The 23,385-nt window shown below is 43.5% G+C and overlaps 1 protein-coding gene across 1 annotated transcript in view; it reads left to right on the top strand.

The window, feature by feature from the left end:
* The window catches only part of T265_11745 (hypothetical protein), a gene marked incomplete at both ends in the record, with an annotated part of 38,857 nt that overhangs the window by 4,625 nt on the left and 10,847 nt on the right, over window positions 1-23,385 (top strand). Inside the window, 8 exons of the mRNA XM_009178490.1 lie at window positions 692-1,285; window positions 5,101-5,253; window positions 6,107-6,262; window positions 8,390-8,668; window positions 11,885-12,082; window positions 15,939-16,433; window positions 18,234-18,406; window positions 22,807-22,918. Of these exons, the coding sequence (XP_009176754.1) occupies window positions 692-1,285; window positions 5,101-5,253; window positions 6,107-6,262; window positions 8,390-8,668; window positions 11,885-12,082; window positions 15,939-16,433; window positions 18,234-18,406; window positions 22,807-22,918 (2,160 nt within the window). The remainder of the gene's footprint in view (window positions 1-691; window positions 1,286-5,100; window positions 5,254-6,106; window positions 6,263-8,389; window positions 8,669-11,884; window positions 12,083-15,938; window positions 16,434-18,233; window positions 18,407-22,806; window positions 22,919-23,385) is intronic.

The following is a 23,385-nucleotide window of genomic DNA, read 5'->3' on the forward strand; positions in this document are numbered from 1 at the left end:
CGGGATCAGTTTCGGATAGCATAACGGTTGTAAATACTAATTGGGCACGATGTAATGAATACACAAGCGCCAAATGTGCCTAGAATCATGCTATCAGTTTGACGAAGTAAGCTGGGCGTAAGAAGACTGGTCACAAAATCGTTCGGATTCAAATTGAACACGGTTAAGTCGAAGATGAAATTCCGCCCAACCAAACATACCTACTCTTTGCCACCGGCCAAGAGGCCTAAAGCGGATCCAACAAGTTACTCGCCCTGCACTTTTTTGAAGCCAGATGAGTCAGATAGGAGATTGACTACGCATCCATGATTTTGGCATCAATGGGAGTTCATCCACCGCTGCAGTTTCACTTCCCACACTTTTTTTTGTTTCATACTAAGCCGAGCTCTTTGAAGGTTATCGGCTGTAGGCAGCTAAAGAAGGACACATGAAACAAGGGATATCACCATATCACTCAGCTCGCCTGGTGTTACCACCCCCAAGCGACTGTGAAACATAATAGATTTGTGAAAAAAGCAAGCTAAAGTCCGCTCTCCTCAGAGTAACTCTCCTATACTATTACCGTTTCACCAATGCGATTGCCTCTGAAAGAGTTATCGTGAAACGTAACTCATAGCATATTTTTCAATCAAAGCACCTGATACCTCTTCCTTAAACAAAGTAATGGATTAGTTGATAAACTCTTCCTTAGAGTCCAATTCGAATTCCAACGTTTGGACGGCCAACAGATCGCACAAAGTCCATTAGGGGAAGGACCCCGACACCCACCCAAAACGCAGGCCACACCCCCTCATTTAGCCCTGGATTACTGGGCCAGCAAACACTCGAAAGTTTGGAGAGTATGATCCCTGTTGTATGCAAGGACCGTCTGGATATCATGGACCAGCTGCAAAAAGAGATTACCAAAATTGGCCCGAAAATAATCGAAGATGTGACGGCAATGGCAGATCAGTTGCAAGCAAATGTGTTGGCGGTAGGTGTGACAAACGCCCAGGTTTCCGAGGAGGTGGAATCTTTCCGTGACAGAATCGAACAATTGATAGAATATGTGGATTCTGAAAAACAACAGTTGGTCAGCGTTCTTCGTTTGGCCGAGGATTTCCAGCAAACCGCCCAGAAATGGCAGAAATGGTATAAACAATTTTGCCAAAGTCTCATAGAAGCCATACAACGTTCCACAGATGGACTGCACCATGTGCAAGGAGTGTCTGACCCGATGGAGACAACTGAGCCCATCAGTTTGGATATTGTCCTTCCAGTGAATGAAGTCATACAGAGATTTAGAGTAAGTTTATGAAAGATTTAACGGGTGCGGGAAACATGCTGTTTACCATCATTTTTTATGGTTTTATTGATATTTTAACAGACGGATCAAAAATCCATATGCTTACAGAGATATTTCCACCTTAGCGGAACGGTACGGTGAAATGTACCGTTGCTTGGGATATTAGAAATACGGCAAAAATCGATATTGATCAGTTAGAATGCGTATGTTGCTTGGGGAGCAGTTCAATCTAGTTTAGATTCTCGGACTTCAAAATGTCTGTCACGAAGAAACAATTCAAGATTAAACACACACTGAATCGTGCAGTCAGCTCGAGGAGTTCAGAGATCTCTTTGAGGGACCGAATAGAAATGAGGAAACGGGCAGTCCGTTATTAGTCGTGGTGATCTGGGGCTTAAATATCCTCGAAACTACTAGACAAGGACAAACTATGCCCATCGAACTTTTGGCCCCTATCCGATTTCAAACTTGTCAGTCCGTGATGGTGGAACAAGTGAACGCCTATGCACTTTGATGAATCATGATCGAAAGTCGATGTGGCAGTTCGTACTGACGTAGATTCGAAGGTAAACGAATGAAACAGAGGCTCGAGAAATACACTCATTTACAAATTAATTTGGTTTTCACTGAATCTCTCGTTTATGACATTCTACAACTGAATGTGCTACACACAGGTCGCCTCATGATTCAGTTGGCACGATATTCGAGATATTGCAGTATATTTTCAAAAAGAAAACTGCTCACAAGTTTGCGGAAAACTCTTTGACAGCCGACGACCGGTTTCGCCCTTCTCGGGGCTCATCGGGTCGGCGTAGTCCCCGATTTTCCGTCAGCATGTATTGTGTACTTGAACCCAAACTGGACAGATTTCGGCAAATACAATCATTTGCATATCAACTGGATTTTTAAGGGAAATTCAACTGAATCTCTCCTTTAGTATATACTTCGGCTGTACGAACATAAGGTTGACGAAAACTCGGGGACTGTATCTACCTGATGAGTCCCAAGAAGGGCGAAACCGGTCGTGGGCTGTCGAAGAGTTTTCAGCAACCTTGTGAGTAGTTTCCTTTAAGAAACAGTGGCTCGTTTGGAGAACATAACAGGAAATCTTTTACGCCAACCAACTGATACTATTCCTGAGTCCCTCTAAGTTACAAATCCGTTTCCCAGGATAAAAGTGCTCTACGACTGCTCCCTACAAACTAAGTACCGTCATGTCATTTAAGTAAGAATCTAGCGCTTTCTGGTAGACCAATAACCCAATAGCTTGAGGTTGCGATACAGTGATGTATGTCATCAACTATAGTCAATAACATCCGAGGATGGACAAGACAGTAGGAGCTAAGAGCCTAAAGAGGTCACACTGTTGTTGAAATTCAAAAGGGTGATGCTCCATGGATGCTGAGAAACTATTTCTCATCAGAGGCCACTGGTACATTTTGCGGAGAATGAAGGCTGGAGCCCCACAAAAAGTAGGTTCAAAGGGCTGGTAATGAGGAAGCTTATGAAAGGGAAAAGTCGTAGTTCACCACTAAATTCCCCGTCATTTGTAAATAGTTTGTTTTTTTGTCTAAAAATGATATGCACTAGATTTAGATGTTCATTACTTCGAATCAATACTTACTCAGAGGTTTGGTCCGAGCTCCATTTCTTTATCAATATAAAACTACACAGGACATTAAGTACAGTAGAACTGTCGAGTGACAACCGTTTCTGTATAGCATTCCCAATAAGGAGCCTTGGTAGTTGACGATGTTGCGGAATAAGGGTGCGCTGCTTGTTTCTCGGTCTGTTCGGCGAGCCTGACATTTGGCTTATCGACCCACTCTATTGACCACTACGAACATAGATGTAGGACTCTAAGTCACTTGGAAAGTCAGACAACCTAATGACGAAAAACGAACGAATCGGATCGAAGAAAGAAAGCTAAGAAAAATAGAATGTCACTTAGGTAATCACCATATCACAAAGGAAGGAGGAAAGGGCCCGATTGCAACGGAGGAGCAGAAGTGTAGAATCGAAGACTCCCAATGATCCAATAACATACAAGTGAATCGGACCACAAAACAACCCAGATTCCGAGCTGCCAAACAAATTGCGCGAAAGCTACCTCTGGAGCAACCATTCAGTTTAAAGCCATTGAATTCTGTTTAGGGGCCAGAGGAGGAGTTTACTCATTTCGATCTGCAATCACGATTTCCCCTCCATTGGTGATTAAACCTTTGCAATCCAGCTACCAGCTCGACGAACAGGTCGACAACCAAGCCTTTTTAGTTTTCCACCAGGTCTGCTGCGACTTGCCTTATGGTCGGTAGTTTCTAGATATTCTCAAATCTCAGGCTAATATTATGTGACAGCAGACAGCTACCCTTTATTTATAAAAACGAAGTATCAGTGCCAAAGTTGGCAGTCTGAACAAAAGTGCACAATGCCACTCAATCACAACATCCGGTTTGATAGTTCTCTCGCCGCAGCTAATTCTTGGTCCTTCCTGGAAGTTTCTGATCCGGCTTGATGTACCCATGACGCATGAGCCAACCAGCTTCCCCACTCAGTTCGTTTGCGGAATAGCATTCTCTTCACCTATCAGAGGCTGCTTCGGTGTGTCGGAGAGTTTGCGTGTGTGTGTCCGTTCGTCGTTCCACCATCGATCTGGCGTGCGACTTGAGTGGCCGATTGGGTGCGTGTCCGATTGATTTGCTCGCGTGAGCGCTGTGGGTGGACTGGATATGTGACTCTGCTGTTTGCTTACCCGCCACGAAAGTGGAACGGTTGGCTGTGTGTACACAATACACCCGTGTCATTGCTTACGTGTTTTTCTGAACTACAATACCCTAGCTGACCCTTTTAATAAGTCTCAGGTAACCATAGCCGGGACATCTCTAATCCCCTAAAGAAAGACGACACTATTGCCTTTGTTGTTGAAACACAGTTTGGGTGCTGAATATCCACCCTCCATAAAAACGACAAACCCCCGAAATCTTCCTTGAAACGTTTTAGATAGGATCTAAATTAAAGTTATATCATGTCTGTGAGTGCGTGAGTTTGAAAGATTAAAATCTACCCTCAGTATGGAGTACTGTAAGCTGTCCTTGTTCAGAGGTATCAGTGAAGTTTGTGCAAAATTCAAACTTCCCTGGTGAAAACAACACGACAAGAACTTTGTACTAGCCCAAAGCATTTATGGATAAGAGGTAATAGGTGGTAATTGTTCTTACCATTAAATAAATTAAATTAAATTGAAATTTAAAAAGATAAAAATTTGTTCCATTTTTAAAATGGATTAGTCGAATTTGATTGGAAGCGGTGTACCTGAGCAGCCATCAAGTCAAATGGTTGTGTTGGACAGATCTAATTCTAGAAACAAAACCCTGCAAATTTCTGTCTAGTGAAGATATTTTTCCTCAAACGGATACCCACTGAACTAAAACTTGGAACCTCTTTTCGATAAACTGACTTATCGAATGTTCTGTGGCAGCCCCCGCACATTACGGCGCGGGTACTATAAATACAACTGTGCGCAATAAGTGCTTGCATTTGTTACCATTCTAGATATCATTTCAGACGGGATAAATTGGGTCTTGCTTCTCCACCGTGCGAAACCATCAGAAATCAGTGAAAGTACTTTATGTTGACGGTTGAATTGTTCTTTCCAACTTGCTTCCTTTCATTCACTCTTGTCATTGGTAATATAGTCCAAAGCTCGTTTTCTTTGTTAACCTATCAAGCAATATTCATGGATGTCCTACTCTAAAAATCCATGTTTCTTCCTACCGTTCTTGTTACCTCTTTTGCACTGTCCCGTTCCTTTGCAGACCTTGCTTAATGAGGTGATTACCTGGCACAAAGTGCTAGCAAAACTCGATTCCCAAAGCACCGCTTTACGAAATCAGTGCCAGGATTCGAGTGCGCAGCGATTCCTATCTGAGGCGTTTGGTCAGCATGAAGCTTTGCAAACTCAATTGCAAGTATGTCTTTCCAATCTGGCTTCTTAAGGAGTAGACAGTAGCTTGCAACACCGTCAACAACTCTTCTGGTCACAAATTTGGATCGCAAAGTGCCCAATTCTAGTTTGCAAACATTTCGAAATTTTGTTAGAATCATGTTTTTATTCATGACACTGTGATACTACTTTCAAAAATCTATGAGGTGAGGAAATACTAACCTTACTTAGTGCAAGAAACTTCCGTGAGGATAGGTAACATACTTTTTCACTGCTTCGTGTTTATAGTGTCCCACTTAGCACCAAATACTGTCAGGACAAAGTTGGCAGATGGATAAAAACAAATGGGTGAGGGATAAGTTGACAAACACGAGGTTGATGACCCAGAGTGGATTCTGACTTATCAGATCTGTATATCATTATCTATATGAATGTAGCATGGGTAGGTTAGCTGAGGACAAAATGTGCCTCATGTTTCGTTTGGCAAGATATTTACGATATTTACGATATTTATGATTTCCTCACATCACATACTACTCACAGGGTTGCTTAAAATTCTTGGAAAGCATACTATCGGTTTTGAACTCCTTGGTGCTCGTCAAATAAGCGTGGTTTTCGAATTTTCATCAGGCTGATGTTTTATTTGAACCCAAGCTATACGCAGCTGGCAGCATTCCTTTATTCGCGAATGGCTTTGGTGAAACTTCTAACTGTCAATATATTACTTATTTGGTAAAAAACATCATTTTTCTATCCATCAGCAGAACAATAATTTCCGTAGTTTTCATTACTGAACTAATTGATATCCATTTGTTGTATATTCTACAAATCAAACAAGGAATAACTGAATGGTTGCATAAACCAATCTACCTTTTCAGGAAATCTCGGTTAAACTGCAGACTCTTCAAGCTGAGGAATCATCGTTCAATCAATCGTTGAATGAGCTGCTTCAGTTGCTCAAGCAGTACGACTCTGTACACAGTGAGGACATTCAAGGTCAGGTGGATTTGGAGAGAGTTAACAGAAAATACCGCGTAAGTTTTCAGATTTTTAATAGCACTGAGGGGCAAAGATACCTATACTGCCAGTCCGTGATACGTGCCACGCTTGTTTGTGGTGGGACCCAGATCACAAGACAGTTTGCAGTCAGTGCGCAATCTGTCACTTTACGGTTTAATATCGGACCCCAGTTTTCTTACCTTTGCGAATCATTTGGAAATTGTAAGATACGCATTTTGGGCGGTGGATTTCTCATAAGCATCCGTTAGGACAGAAACCTCATCTTCCTGTAGGTTGGATGAATCCAGAAGTAGCGGGCACTTTACAACCTTTTTCTTCAAGTTTTCTGGATGGATTTACGTGTTGCAAATATCGGGTAACCGGAGCAAACTCTCAGAAAATAAAACTGAAAATCTGAGGTTCATGTGGCCATATTTCATTGTTTATAACAACAGTTGATTAAATTAATTTTAATTAAATCAAATCAAATTAGTTTTTTTTCGGATTTTATGGAACCGAAGAAGACAATAAGACTACAATATCTCCAGGATTTGTACACCTATTGACGATCATTTCGAATTTCATGTGAATTCTGCTTATCAGTAAACATTTCATGCAACCACGAAGTTATTTTCGGATTGTGCTTAGAAGTTTTCCGGAGAATAAAATAGAGGATGAAGAACTTGTTTCGCTCTTCGTATATTTATTGACTGCCGATCATTTCAATTTCATGTGAATTCTGCTTATCAGTAAACATTTCATGCAACCACGAAGTTATTTTCGGATTGTGCTTAGAAGTTTTCCGGAGAATAAAATAGAGGATGAAGAACTTGTTTCGCTCTTCGTATATTTATTGACTGCTACTCAAATGCAAGCAAATGCTAAAAAGCGACTCCACAAATTCCGTAATAGATCTCACTTTTCAAGAGACGTGAAGCAGATTTACGAGAAACCACTACTCGCGTGTCTCATCAGTAGTATCCACCACTACACCACTACTCCACCAGCACACACTGAACGCATCTGAATTTTTACGTTTGAGCAGACAAACCCCTCACCACAGGGTGGGTGGTGGACCCTCCAGAATGATGGCGCTAGGATAGGATGACGATTGTTCAAACAAGTGTCATGCGAGTTTGTATTATACAAAATCCCGCAGTCATCGTCGAAGGGCATGCTCAGTCCTTGCGATAAAGGTGATTACTGTTCATGGGACTCCTTCCTGGTCCTAATTCCGCACGACAAGCGGTCCGCAGGATTGCAATTTTCTCGAAACAAACGTTCCTGTTTCTTTGATAGTAGTCTCAGTTAAAGTACCAATGTATCAGTCAAATCTTTATTGGGGGTAGCGTTGGTAAGCGATACAGTCTCATTTGCAAGTGCAGTATAATAACGATATTCTGGATACATGGAAACAGTTGGACAACAGCTCACCTATTCAGCTCAGAAGGTCTGGCTTGCAAAGTGACTGACTGTCATACAGTCGCAGTCAGTTCTTCGGTCTGAATTCTCAAAGTTACGCATGATTTAATTTGCGCATGATTTACTTTGCGCATCGTAAATCCTTCCTGTCATGTTCCGAATAAGATTAACAATAAGGAGATTTGTGCTCCAGTGTACAGTGACCCTGGAGTTCTTCGCTTGAGCAATCAGAAAGACACTGAGTAAATTTCAACGCACAAGGAAGAAATGTACTAATAGGCGGGGTATGAACCATCGGCCCTTTGTAACCATCTGAGTGCCCGGTCAAGTGAACTGACGAGATTGCCTGCTCTCCCTCAGATTTATACACTCGTGGTTTACACCTCTTTTTGAACACATCCAATGAATTGATTCCTTAAATGATCACTTAACCGAGTGTGTAAATCACACAAGGGTTACTGACGCTGATGGTGAATATCTAGCGTAAATGCATTAGGGAGGGGTGTCGATAGTAAGAAAGAGAGTGAGGTTTCTCGGTAGCTCACATGTTTGCTCACCTGTCCGGAGTCGAAGGTTCCAGCCCTCTTCCACGATCACGATTTTTTATTCTGGCCGAAAACGTTCCAGAACAGTGTAACATCCTACTTGTCTGGTTGCTCGTGGAATGGTTGATGAGGTACGCACCAAGCCTGTGACCGGTAACATGGCTCATTTCAACTGGCCTTTTTTTATTCTTCCAGGAACTGGCTTCACATCTTGAACAAAATCAACCAAAACTAATGGAACTGAGTGACAGAGCAGACCGCGTTTGTCTTGCTGCGTCCAACAGCGTCCTCGGTATGCACGCTTTACTGTCAAATACCTTGGTCAGCGCATCCGAAAATCCTACTCAACGACTGTTTGACCGAGCACATCAAGGCTCCCAGCAATTTGCTCAAAACACGGCTGGTGGTCGGGCAAAACATGAGCTGCGTGCGACACGGGAACAGTGGACGTCTCTGAATCAACGTATTTCTCAGGTAAGTTCGCACAGCCTGTTTGGAATTGATACCGTGCGCAGAACAGTAATTTCCAACATCCATCAAGAAAGTCTACATACATTAGGCTACATGCCCGTACAAGTGATGGACCCTATCAAACTGGTACACCACGTTCTGCACTGATACCGCCGCCTCAAAAATAAAGCAAGACGTTTGTAACAAAATGGTCGACCTAAGCGAATGTTCCAAGCATCCCATTCACACAATCTCTCCATTACTACCATCTGCTCCAAGGCATCTAAACAACTGGATCAAGAAGCTGTCTGTACAAGTCTGGCTAAGTCATTGACAATTTTGAGGATGTCGCTGGACTGAGTTTTGGCTAACAACCGCACGCGATTAAGCTGACTACAGAGTTGTGTGTTGTGACAACAGATTTCAATGCCACTGCTGCTTAACACCATTCCGAAACTTACGGGTCCCCGCACCCCCAAATGTGAGTTGGTATGTGCCTCACCGTCTCTGTTGCCCAGTTCAATCCCCCCGTGAAGCAAACATTAATCAGCTAGTGTTAATATACCCCTTCACACCGATTTGATGGTATTTTGTGATAAGAAAGGTGAGAACGAAGTGGTCTGATGGAGTTGATGGTGTGACGAATTTGGAAGAATCGACGGTCCAGATATTACCGCTGTATTACTGCACTAATAGAGAACTGTGTCGCTGCCAGTGCTGTGTACTGCCATAGTGATATGTGATATAGATTTGACACAAACTCCCCACCGCGCAGGTTTCTTAAGATGGATGTTACAGTGAAGTAACCGCGACGTTAGTACCCCATTTCCACAGTGTATGAACAACTCCTAGAAGATGTTCGTAAGAAGGGAACTGCACATTCGGATCAGTGATAATTTTGTTGTCCCGAAGAAGGTAGTAACAGAACCGTAAAGTTCTCGTGCCCTTGCCTCGAAAGCTGTGCACCTTGGTCATGGTGAGCCATTCTCATCTGGCCAACTTACTACGATACCGGCTCAACCTGGTTCATTGTCGTAACGACCACGTCGGAAACTACCTCGTAAGACGAGGTCGAAAGAGGCGATTGCAGAGCAAACGCATCTATTTAGATCTTCGGCTCAAGGTCATCGTTTCACACTAGTATCTTTTATGTTGAAAAACAGCACCGATGTATCAGACACGATGACGAGTCAGGTCCTTTTATCAGTCTTTGTTAAATTTTCATTCCTGAGGTGGAAAAGAGCTCAACCTTTGTTCATTGCGTAACGACCACGTCGGAAACTACCTCGTAAGACGAGGTCGAAAGAGGCGATTGCAGAGCAAACGCATCTATTTAGATCTTCGGCTCAAGGTCATCGTTTCACACTAGTATCTTTTATGTTGAAAAACAGCACCGATGTATCAGACACGATGACGAGTCAGGTCCTTTTATCAGTCTTTGTTAAATTTTCATTCCTGAGGTGGAAAAGAAAACTATTAAATGCGTGTGAGCTGTCTACGTTCATGCAATAACTTTCAACGTACACAGAACATACTGAAAGCTCTAGCGGCAGGCCAAACGAAGTTGTGCGGAATTAGGAAAGTTCACAACTTTCGCTTCTAAGTTTAGCCCAACTTATTGATCTGCTCGTGTGCCCAAAAACTGTCCACAAGAGCGTCTAGTTTATTGACCACAAAGTGAGCGAGCCCGATTCACGAGCGTTGCTCCTAAGAATGAATATTTAGGATGCATTTGGAGGTCACATTCCTTGTCTGGATCGTGAACTTGCTAGTACACAAAAAATCTCGGTCTTTCTGTCATTTTTCTGAAAGTATCCATTATGAGAAGACAACGATAACAAGTGTCGACAATAAATATGTTCACAGTAAATAGGTTAATTTACGGGAGGTTAACAGAGTGCAACTGGTGAACAGAAGGGAGATTTTTGGCAGGTACTCCCTCCTCCTTGCGGTACGAGTACAGTTGGCTCAGAAACTGAAAACCTCACTAGTCACGTGAATCTTCTGCAGTGCACAGCCAATCAGTAGAAGCGTAGGTAAATTACCTCAAGGACGAATGGGGCTATCACATTGCTGATCATGGACAAATTGTATACTCTTCAATTGCTAACGGGAACTTCGAGTGCAAGAACCTGTTTACGCCACAGCTGTTGAGCTGTTTGACTGGTTCGGACAACTTACCTGACTGGAAAACTGGTGTATACAGCTTCCACAAGGTTGATAAATTATGGCTCAAGCACCTCGCAATGTGACAGTAGTACGCAGAGGGTAAGGTCGGGTTCAAACGGGATTGTCGCGGGCAAGACGCTAGATCTGTCTCACACAGAGACAAGTACACAGAAACGGCCCACAAGACAGCACGTGACTTATCTTCTCATCTTCCCCTAGAGAAACATAATTAATAATAATGAGATTTCTCGGTGCTGGGTCCGGACCCGTCTTGAATGTCTGACCTTACAAACCACGCTATCTTTCTGCTTTTTGTCGGGTTCCCTTGGACTTCAAGTGGAGAAGTAGATCCCCTTCTCTCACCCGCGGATGATCTGCGGCAAAGGGTTAGAACATCTGCGATCCATGGGAGATTAGTGTGTTTACCAGTGAGTCGGGACGAAATTCCCATGTCATTGCTCTAAGATGTCGGTTGAACTGAAACTCCATTCTTTTGTTGTGTTTTCCTTTGGATGAAGTAGAGAGTATGGCTCCACACGTCTCATCCCATAAACAACAAAGGCGTCCGCCAGTTGGCACTGATTCGGCACGCCGTCGAGTTAGGTGCAAAATATCATTAGACTTCTCTCCAAGGATTCTGCAGCGCGCGCTTGAACATCAGATGTGATCTACTGTCTCGACAAATACACTCATTTGCAAATAAGTTTGGTTTTCACGGAAGACTCATCTGAAGCCCTCGTTTATGCTATTCTTCAACTGACTGTACTGCACAAACGCCGTCTCATGTTTAAGTTCGTACGTTATTAGAGATAACGCAGTACAATTTTTTAAGAGAAACTACTCAGCAACTTTGTGAGTAGTTACTAATTATATTCAACAAGGATGAAATAGTTATTTGGCGCTTCTGGGTTTGTCAGCGTAGACTTGCTTCACTTGGGAAAACTGGACCCAAGTGAACCTTCAAAATCTTCTAGAAACGCGTCAGCTTGTTCTGTCAACATTGATTGGCATCCCATTCAGTCTTCAGAATAATGATCTTTAAGCGTTTTTTAAAATGCTTTTCTCCATTAGCTTATTGATCAATCGAATCGGACAATGGTCCAGCGAGAACTGAATAAGGAGTGGCTGGCCCGAAACCAGACGTGGTTAAACGAATTCGAACGTAAATTGGAACTGTTGGAGCGTTTGTCTGTCGAATCCAAACTGCAAACACCGGGCGGATCCCAAATGCCAGACATTGAATGGAACGCCTACGTGGACCAGTACACAGTGAGTTTGTGCATGATTGTTAGTCTACGTAAGCGGAGGTCGCTATTAGCAGTAGATCTTGAAGGAACATGACAGTGCTGCGGGTTCTTTTCCACATTTCCTTAGTATGGTGATTGACAGCATCCTGTGAAATCAAACTCGCCCATTCGGATAAGAATGGCATGCACGCAAAACCGTCTTCTCTAAGAGTGCGCATGTTTTTTAAAACCCCTCCTCAGTTGGTTGGGCGTTCTACCTAAAGAACTGGCAATATTTGGCCGGTAGCGAACGATATTGGTGAGAGATCACCCGGCTTGTGTTAGGGGCTTATAGCAGTGGGTACAATGGCAGTTTTGTGGTACACAACCGTACAGCATTGTAGAGCATAGTATGGTATAAGGTAGTATAGGATAGGATAGGACAGCATGGAATAGTGCAGCAGAACAAAGCATGATATAGTAAAGCCCAGTATACATGATGAAGCCCAACCTGTCTCGTTTCGAGTGAGGATGGTCATTAATCCGAACAAAACAGCCCGTCTAACAGGATAACGGGCCATAGGGGGCAGGGATAAAAGATTTGATTTGCTTCTTTGGGGATACCCTAACAGGATGGAATAAATTTTGCTTATTTCAAAACAAGTATCAACTATCTGAAGCCAAATGAAAGCGTTTATTCTTGTCACCTCATAAAGACACATAAGCATCAATGGAGCACAACATCGCCTTTCCCTGCATCCTACTCTTTGATCTGAAACCAACTTAGAGCTCCTGATTAGCATAGATATCGGAGCAAACTAGTGCGATGCAAAAATGACTACCCTTCTTAATTTAGGATGATGAGTGCACACCAAAGATCACACTCTCTGTTTGTGCCCACACTCTTGTTTTAACTCAAAGCCACAGTGAACTCAACAGAGAAGGATCACAGGTGATCAGTGTAGATCGTTACTGAGACGGATCACGCTTTAGAGGCACGACACCCTATAAATGTATGAAGGGTTCACAGTTCACATCATCTCCATCATTTCCATAGCTTTAGCCTAAACACATCGTTGATTTAGTTTACCGATCGATCGATCAGTCAGTAAATCAATGTATGTGTGCTATTGGTTCCTGCATGAACAGGCTCGCGTCAGCGATGACTACGTTGCCTTCACACGATTGGTTGGTTAGCTGTGTCAGCTTTACAGCGCACAACTTTCCCGCCTTTATCCCGCCTTAAGGCAGCAGAGCACCTCAAAAAATTAAGCACACACACACACACAAAAACAATAGATTGAAGGCAGTAGAATATTTCGTTGTAGAGTTAGGCACCTAACAATAATCTGTCTTTTGTCAACCATTTGGTTGGCAGAAGTTTGCAAATCTTTGCTAATTTGTGGCCGGACTCATTCTTTTCTTCTCTTCAGATATTTCGTTGCAGAATTAGGCACCTAATAATAATCTGTCTTTTGTCGACCATTTGGTTGGCAGAAGTTTGCACGTCTTTGCTAATTTGTGGCCGGACTCATTCTTTTCTTCACAGGAAATTCTCGGGAAGCTGCAAGAGAAGTCTTCAGAGTTTACATCATTTTCTGGCTCCATTGTGGAACTATCTGCGGCGGAACAGAAACCATTTGTGGAACTGCAAGAAAGGTTTGAAAATTTCCGCAAAATCGTTCAGGTGAATGTGTTAACTAGCGAATAATTGTTTATGCCCGAAACAGCTTAGGAGTTCTTTCGCGAGATAAGTAAGGCACCAAGAAGTCCTTCATTTGGTTTAATCGTATTGCATGCGAACTGCCATTGAGGTCAACCGTCTTTTCTTGTTTTCTGCGCTGACCTTCGAACCAGAGCTACGGTTTTTCAAAATACATAACACCGCAAACAATTTCTTACTAAATTTTTGGTCGGCTTTGATTTATTATCCACAAAACTCCTGTTGCGTGATGGAAGGATTCGAAACGCTAGCACGACTGGCAGAACTTTGACAATTCCCACCGAATTAAACGGAAGATCTGTCATCTGATTTTATTCGGTTCGTTCCTGGTATCTCAAGGTCGTTTTCAGCTATGTGCGCGGTCGTTTATTAGGCTGATATACTTTTGAACCGGTTTATAATCGAATATCCCGCATCCGGAACATCAGAACAACCGGAAGAGCAAAGATAACCCTTTGATTAGACAGTATAAGTTGAGGCAGTCATGTTAAATTATCACTTTTTCGCTTGTTCTTCTCGACTCCGTAAGATGTGATATTCTGCCAACTTGACGCTGTATTTCATGTACATCCATTTCCGCCCAAGAGCTCTTCTCATGTTTGTGTGCTTTAAACACGGACGCATTCTGAGCACTTGCCGGACCCACCTGCCCCCAACACACACACACACACAGGTCCTGGAATAGAGGACTGATTTTATACTCATGTTTCTTTTAGTCTGGATTTTGTGTTTCTCTGCGAGTGCAGCTTAGTGTCACGATATAGTTTTTGTTTTGGCTACCTCACCCAAGGGGGTGAAAATGTTTGCATTCTATGCCTTGGGGTCCCCTTGTGAACATACACTTTTATCGGGGAACGCCAATAAGGATGGGCTTACCCGTTGTCAAATTTAAATGGTCTAAATGAACAGAATGCTCCAGTGACTTGCAAGTATGAGCGAAAACACTCCAATGGTGACCGTTCATTCGTTGATCGACAAACCTATCAAGGATGATTCAGGGTCAGTTATCAGCAGCCCCACGAGCATTTCGCACTCTCTGAGCATGTGACAAGACGTAGCACGATAGTTGAGTGAGGTTTGTTTAAAATTTGGAACTTTTCGAAAGAACGATGGCCGGGGAAATAAAAAGAAAGTGGACGAATTTAATGCTATTCCACACATATTAAGCTTTCAATTGTAGTTCAGCCATCACAAATCGGGTCTAAAAAACTGGTCTGAAATTAATTTTACAAAAATTCACTGCATCTTTTAATTGCGACATTTGATACTCCAGAGGTGGAAAAACAAGCTACGTTTGCTCAAAAAGTTTGAAATTTTTCGAATGGGTTACATAAAGACTGTTCATAGTGAAATAATCTCATTTGTAAACTAATTTGGTTTTTCGGGAGGCTCACCTGGAGCCCATTTTTGATGTTTCCAGGCGACTGAATGTGTTGCAGCAGGCCGCCTCATTTTTCAGTTGGTACGATATTCGAGATATAGCGGTACATGTAGATTTGTAATGCACTACTCATAAGGTTGCTTAAAATTCGTCGACTGAAACGGCAAATTCAGCTGAGTTCCAGGTGAGTTTCGCAAAAAACCAAATTAGTTTGCAGATGAGTGTATTTCGCTAATTTCGTGCCATTTGGTTTCAATTAAAACATGAGGTTGACGGAATCTCGGGGAATGCGCCTACCTGATGAGCCCCAAGAAGGGTGAAACCGGTCGGGGTCGTTCGCGAATCTTCAGCAACCTTATGAGTAGTGCATTACACAAAGACTATCCTTGTTTTGGTGATAAAACATCATTGTTCTGTTAGATTCAAGTTCAGGGTGTGTAAAATGTTAGATCACAAGGTGGTTTACAGAAATGACCGTTTTAGATAGAGCATCGAATTTCCTGGTGCCCTTCACCAGGTGACCTGGTTTGTCTGAAGTGTTCCGAATGCTCCAAGAATCTAAGTCTTGGACTGGCCGAGACGTGCTTCAAACGGGCATCGTCGATGAAAGCAATCGGTAAATCAGGTTGAAGTTGCCCGAGTTGCTAAATTTGGCTTACGTTTTGAAAATTACGTAGGGCTGATGACTTGCTGTCGTTCCTACGTTTACTTCCACGCCGGACGTCCACAGCATTCCAACATCGCCTAGATTTATCGACTCGACTAATTATGCTTTTTGTATCATTTTTCCTCTAGCAACGTATCGACTGGCTTCTACATGTTCGCCAAAAAACACAACGGTTCCGTCAAGCTGTGCAGGAGGCTGAACGATGGTTGACGAATAGTAATCTGAAACTGACTTCATGTACACAGTCGTTCGGCAGTCCTGATGATATTAACTCATGGGAGAAGGCTGAGAATTCTCCATTCTGGATACCGAAATCGATCGAGAGTGTCGATCAACTGCTACACGATATTGAGGTGAACGGGAATCAGTTGATACAACCTGTCCACCAGATGGCGCATTTCCTTGTGCATTGCGCCCTGAATATGTTCAAGCACAGGGACTGTGAAATGACCGACTGTGAGTTGACTGAGACACCCTTTAGTCACGCCACAATTAGCACGCTAAAATATGTGTTATCAATGGGGTCTGGACCGTTGGGTACTGTGGCCAGTGAAGCCATACGAAGAACTGACGAGTTGGAACAAAACCATGCGACTGTACATGCTAACGCAAAAGCATTGAAAGTAAGTGACCCCACCCGAATCAACTGGCAGCATTTTCTCTGTACTAACTCTATTCTGGTCTGACTTGGCCCGTATTGAATGAAAGAACATTTTATTTCACCTGGGAATCCACTGCTTCCGCCTCAACATAACTGCATGTGTGCGCACCCATAAAAAAAGACTACTTTGCCCCCGCAATCAAAAGTGCGCATTGTATTCCTTGAGGACATGTTGCGGTTCCCAATACAGGACTTTGAGTGACACGTAGGTTCGACAATCCCGAATATCAAAAGGAAGAATTGGATTCGTAATTCTACGGTACACAAGGGTAAGCAATTGTTCACGCTCGTAGCGTCAACAGGTTCACAGTTCTGTCAGTGACCGCTACAGTGCAGTGTCCACGTCCGCAAGCCAGACAACGTCGAGCGGAATGATGGCTCAGTATCGTGGGCTGCAGTCGTTCCTTCCGACGGCGGTCTCGTGATTCTCATTGGAAGTGCGGTCACGCGGAACTCATGAGAAAACAAGTCAAGGCAGGCTCAGCAAACGGGACATGAACGCACATGGGCGAGTAGGTCAGCAGCTCACATTCACACACAGACACATGTCAATACACAAGTGTCGGAAAGGACGGCCTCTGCGGCAAGGTGAGTGGCGGGTACGAATAAGCAAAACACCTGGAGATCAAAAGCACATAAGCGGAGTAAGCAAACGAATGGGGAATCATCATAAAGTCAAGTTCGATTCAACGCAGTACGTGAAGTGAACATGATATCCGAGTTGTCAGCGATAGGAGTTTTTATGAAGGAACTGGCAAGGTCATAAATGAACAGTTTGATTCCCCTCAACTCCTCATTTAACAAATAAATACACGCCTTTAAAGCTAGATTCAAGGTCGATTCACTTTGAATAGTATGGACAGATCAGAATACAGGTTTGCTGATCAACAGATACATTCTTTTGCGGACGAATGTGGTTTCGAGAAAAGACTCGACCGAATTCGGTTGGGTCTCTCCTCAACAAGAGTTCGGTTAGGTTCATCTGACACGAATGTTGCACTCACTTGATAGGATGAGGTGTCCTGTGTGAACCGTGACTTTAACGAATTATACAGATATATTAAGACTACGTAGAATCTTCCGGTTGAACCTCTCAAAAGCACAAACATAGTGGTGAACAAAAAATGAGGCTAGAGAACGTAGCTGTATATCATTCAGCCACCTGAACGGTCAGGTGATTGATTCAAATGACGTTGACTTCCCATAGGTATGAATGGCCTTTTACGACTGGGCTTTTTGGGAACTTACTTCTTTGTTGAAAAAAATCCGATCTTGAGGACACACTGGATGCATGAAACAACCCGATGACCAGTTGTGCATATGAATAGAAGGCATGTATGGTTTAAGTCTGCAGATATTTGGAAGGGGCACTAGAAATTTAGTGACGCCACCTAATGACTCCACAACACAAAAGGTTTCTGCGTTGCACTTTACGCTCATATGGCTTCCTTCACCAAGTATGTGGTGTGACAAATCCCATAGGTAACAATTTTGAGATCGGTTCGAGTTTCTATCCTGGTTACGACAGCTGTTTGTCACAAAAACTCTGTCGAATAAACACAAGCCTTCTTACATTTGCATTATTCAGAATCGTCTGATGAGACAGATGGACAAGTGGAAGACGCTCATGGACTTGCTCCAGAACGCAACAGCATTCCTCACTGGAGAGCTACCCAAAAGATGGTTAGAAATTTCAGGGGACCCATTGCCTACTTCCAGGACTTCACCTACAACTTCCCTCTCACCCACAAGGCAGTTTCAGTCAGTCGCCTACTTAAACGAAAAGTTACAATCTCTGGCACTGAACACAGCTGACAAGCCCCCCGCACCCATGATCGAGAACCTCAGAGATTGTGAAGCCCAGCAGAGCCAAACAGTCGCACTACTCAGTCATCTGGTCACATTTAAACGCGACATCGTGAATGCAGCTCATGAGTAAGTTCCCGTTGAATTAGTCTGTCATGTGGGTGGAAGACAACCAATGCAAAATCGGATCATATGGGGCTGCGAAAAAATTTGTGAGATAGAAATTGGATGCTTTTTCATGTGACCATTGCCATCTTTTGTACTATAGTGTAGAAATTTTGTAAAATTTGCAAGTCATTGTTCTGTTGAGAACGGTCTCATCAGATCCAACATCGACAGACCACTGGATTAAAGTGAATGAAGTGTCAATTAGATCGTCTACGAGAGACCACAGAGCATCTGGGTTAACATGAGCCAACTTCTAAGGGTTTAGCAAATACTTTTGTGGATCTTTTTGGTCTGGGAATGATTCCGTCAACTTAAAAAATACTACATCATCGTCAAAGATACCATCGTCAGTGTTGACACTGACGGTGATGCTTCACTGCTTATTCACGTATACTTAAAGCCCTAAAGTGGGGGCGAGAAGGCAGAAGTTGTTAGAGCGCGAATTTACTGACTGGAAGGTCGGTGGTTCGAACTCGACCTCTGCCTCTCGACTTACCCTGTCTAGGTTTGGGCAACCTGGCAGTATCCCATCCCTCGTGCAACCTCCGGGTGGCCTGGCAGTTAGGCACCGAGAAGGTGCTGCAACTGAACGATTTTTTTTATGGATCTCATGTTCAAATGTTCTTAACTTGGAATCAATGAGCGTGCGGCTCACTAACAAATGGCTAGTTGTGGGGAGAAGAATCAAACGAACAGATGACAGCTCCCCAAAGGAAGTCTCAGGAAGATATGCCTCAGAAAGTAGTCTGCGGTCGGAACAGTGCAATGCTTTTTGCAAATTCCTAAACATGAACCAGTGTTCTCTCTTGGGTGATTTGACCCATCTGTCCCATCTCTACGATAATGACACAAATAGTGCCCAGGATAGATTGTGGACTGTCTAAGCTCATTGAAAAAGCCATCTAAAGTATCTTATCCTAAACGAATCAATGGGTAAAACACAACGCTTTGCGACAAAACTACTGTAAACTCAGCTGGCCGCAGTTCAGTAATAGGTGGAGCTGGCTGATCACATCTATCACATTTTTACCCTCAGACGAGTGTGATGACAGCGTTGCTGCTTTCAGGGGCCAAAACAGCGTTCGCCTTCCTTGCCTCGGACGTTAACTTTGTATGTATTGCTTGTCAGGTCTTACCACAATATCTCTTGAGCTCAGGTGCTTCACGCCAATTTGTTAGCTTGTCTCCCACCACCCATGGGTTGCTCAAGGTCTATAAAGAGTTTTCATCTGGGCCCTGGGCATCTATATACCGCTGAACCATACCTCACGGTATCCATGAGATTAGAAAGCTACTGAAATGTTTATTTGAGGATACGGTGCACTGACGATAGAGTTAGTGCCTACATTGGTGAAAGCAATATCCGAACAAATCAATGAACCACCTGCACAGAGCACCATGCGCTTTACCCTCATAAATCTCAGGTTACTTTAAAAATACTATGTGGGGTCAAAAACGCGAACTTGATTCTTGTGGATGAGTCAGTTATTGTAGTTGACGACGTCAGTCCTCAGGGTATATATGACTAAACAATAATAATAAGCGTTCATATGCATAGCTGTCATGGCAGCCAAGGGAAGCACAAGGTTTGAGATGCTGGTGGAAGGAAGAAGGCCTTCGCTGCGGAGTTACTTATTAAGAAATGCCAACTGACCGGTTACAGACCATTGGACAGGGAAGCAAAACTCTAATTTGCATCTTATTTACAAAAACTGGACATCTATCTTCTCCTGAACGCGTCTTCCTGAACTTTCCTGGAGATTCATTGACTCCAATCATTACTCACTCAAATCCAAGCTTGTTACAAAGTGACTCTACGAATTCTGCAACAAATCTCCCCTTTTCAAAAGACGCAAGGCGAAACTCCAAATCTCCCCTGTTCAAAAGACGCAAGGCGAAACTCCACGAACAACACATACTACTCGCGTGCCTCCCAATCAGTAGTATCACCATTACACTGGTCGGTCACCAAAGCCTAGATAGAAGCAGTCAAGATGCCTGGATTGGGTTCGAACCATGGACCCCCTGATCGGTAGGTTTGGGCCTTAACCACTGAGTCATTTCAAACTGAGAATGATTAGAGATGCTCAGAGCATGTCTGGGGACGAAGTTAGCTATTAAATTAGGGAAAATCAGGGTAGCGAAATACACTTATTTGCAAACTAATTTGGTTTTTCGAGAGACTCGCTTGGAACTCAGCTGAATTCCCCGTTTGTGATGTGTCCAGACAACTGAATGTGCTGCATCAGGCCGCCTCATGTTTCAGTCGCTACGATGTTCGTGATATCACGATACATGTATATATTTGTAATGCACTACTCATGAGGTTGCTGAAAATTCGTCGACAGCCCACTACCGATTTCGCCCTTCTTGGTTTCAAGTAGAACACAAAGTTGACGGAAACTAGGGGACTGCGCCTACCTGATTAGCCCCAAGAAGTGCGAAACGGTCGTTGGCTGTCGGCGAATTTTCAGCAACCTTACGGGTAGTGCACTACGAAAACCAGGGTAGATTTTTTCAAAGTAGGGGATTCTTTACTTTGGAAATCGTCAACTCGTCTACCAATTGTAATTGTAGAGCTAAATGTGAAGATGTGCATCAAGTAACTAGCCACTATATGAATAAGACACTGAAGAGACTTTCACTATTCGCTTACCAATGTTACAGAGCCATTGCATGAATCTTTTGAGGGTATCTTTTGGTAAATTGTCATATAGACAAGCTGATTATAGGTAGCGAAATGCGCCCTATTGGTCGTATGCCACAAATCTTCAGATGACCCTATTCGTGCAACTGTGTGCAGGCTGTGTTGTAGGGGGCCCGGTAATGACCTGACAAAGAGTCGCGATGATACAGAACAATGAATCCCCGTGACGCTGACTGCTGCCGTCTATCCGGAGGGGAGTACCATGCGGTTAACGACGTTGACAGTCAGGTCTATGAAGCCAGCTATGCGACAGAGTTGATGCCTTCAGTGCGTAGTTTCACCCTCGATTTTCATGCCCACTCAATTTCCGCGACAGTCACTGCCATCCGGTTTACAATCTGAAGATGCCAGGTGGTGAATCGTGACCCGTGGGTGGTTTCAAGTTGCTGCTCATGATGTTCAGGATAATGACGTTGACGTTGACAGTGAGGATGATGTTGCCTTCCTGTGGTCGACTGGTTTGGCACAACGGAGTGGAAGTTCCACGCAAGTTGGATATCAGATTGGAGAGATGAACCAATCAGGAAAAGTGTCACGTTTTGTTTCACATCGATTTCTATGTGGGTTTTAAGGGTGTTCAATTGACCAGACGCATGGTTTCAATGATTTTTCATCACGGCTTACAATTGTAGAGATTAAGACAGTTAGACCTGGGAAAATGCAGCTAAAACACCGTCGACGTATGATATTAGTCAACACCTCAATAAAATGCTTCGCTGCTGTTGGCCGAAGAATATCCCCTGTTTACAAACAGAACCGTGAAAAAGGGATTTTACTCACCAATTTGATCAGATGGGTTCAAGCCGACAGACAAAATGTTTCTGATGGCAACCGTTAGACCTGTGCATCATTAGAACAGCTGATTCGGCCACAGGGCCTTTGGCTAACCGGGAACGCCTTACCGCATGAAGATGGGAAGATTGCATATTGAAAATGTACGGCCGATCGTGTTGCCTGTCTTACCACCTTTGCATGGCTTCCGCAGGTCAAATTTCGGCTGCCCTGCTACATAAGTAGTGGTCCGGTTTTAGGGGGATCCGAGGCGGAAAAACTGCTCTCAGTAAATATGGCACTCTAGAGAACCAAATTCATGTATGATAGATTTGGACGACCGAGGGTGAGAGGCACAACTTAGTTCCTTGCCTCACATTTAGCTTGAAAAGTGAATGGTACGGACTCAGAAAGTTTAAGAATGAAATGTCGTGGTTTTGGCCGTAAGCGGGATAAACTCTATCATCTTAACAGTCGTAGTAATACGTTCAGTTTACGGGCAATTCAGGGGTGGTCCTGCTAAAGGTTTTTCTTGAAGACTTCAGACGGAAGTATGACTTGGTGAGAAACTACCGAAATCATACTTTTGGCACTTCACGTATAATCTGTTTGAGAGATGGTCCAACTGGTTAGAGCGCGAATTTACTGACCGGAAGGTCCGTGGTTCGAACTCGACCTCTGCCTCTCGACTTACCCTGTCTATGTTTGGGTAACCTGGCCGTATCCCAGCCCTCGTGCAACCTTCGGGTGGCCTGGCAGTTAGGCGCCGGAAGGGTGCTACAGCTGAACGATTTTTTTCAGTTTGCGAGCAATTTTTTGTACGGTACAATTCAATAAGTGACTTTTATCCCCCTCTCGCATACATCCCCTTTCCTCACGACAGCATTGGGTTAACGGCGTTCGACACCACTTCAAACACTGGAGCTGGGAACTCGTCTTCCGTGGAACAGCTTGCGAAGAACGTGCTTGTCACAGTTGATCGGGAATCTGCGAAGGTATGTTATCATAAAAGAACGAATCATTCGGGTGTCAGCTGTACGTCAACATGAACTAATTTGCCACCAAAAAACGTCCAAAACTATCCGTTCGATCATGTGACAGATAAAATATGTTTTCATGAAATTTCGGAGCCCAAAACCACCTAATAGGTCTGTAAAGGGCAAAACTGGGGGAGAATGGTCGAAAAATTCTGGTTTACCCTATCAGTAAAAAATATATCCAACCATATTCATGAATATGACAGTTCACGTGTGCAGCGATATTAACCTAGATATTGGGCGTTGTGCATTTGATGTTTGCTGCTAATCAATTATGCCAGAATCCTTTTGTGTTTTTCATCAGGAGGTGTAGGAGGAACCAATATCTTTTACGTCTCCATTGATGAACTAATATGGACAATTTAACTGCGAGATCTGCAGCCAATTTGAAGGTATTCGCTCAGGGATTCGAACTTTGGTTGATG

This window comes from Opisthorchis viverrini, assembly GCF_000715545.1.
Source record: "Opisthorchis viverrini unplaced genomic scaffold opera_v5_586, whole genome shotgun sequence".
Classification (NCBI taxonomy): Eukaryota; Metazoa; Platyhelminthes; class Trematoda; order Opisthorchiida; family Opisthorchiidae; genus Opisthorchis; species Opisthorchis viverrini.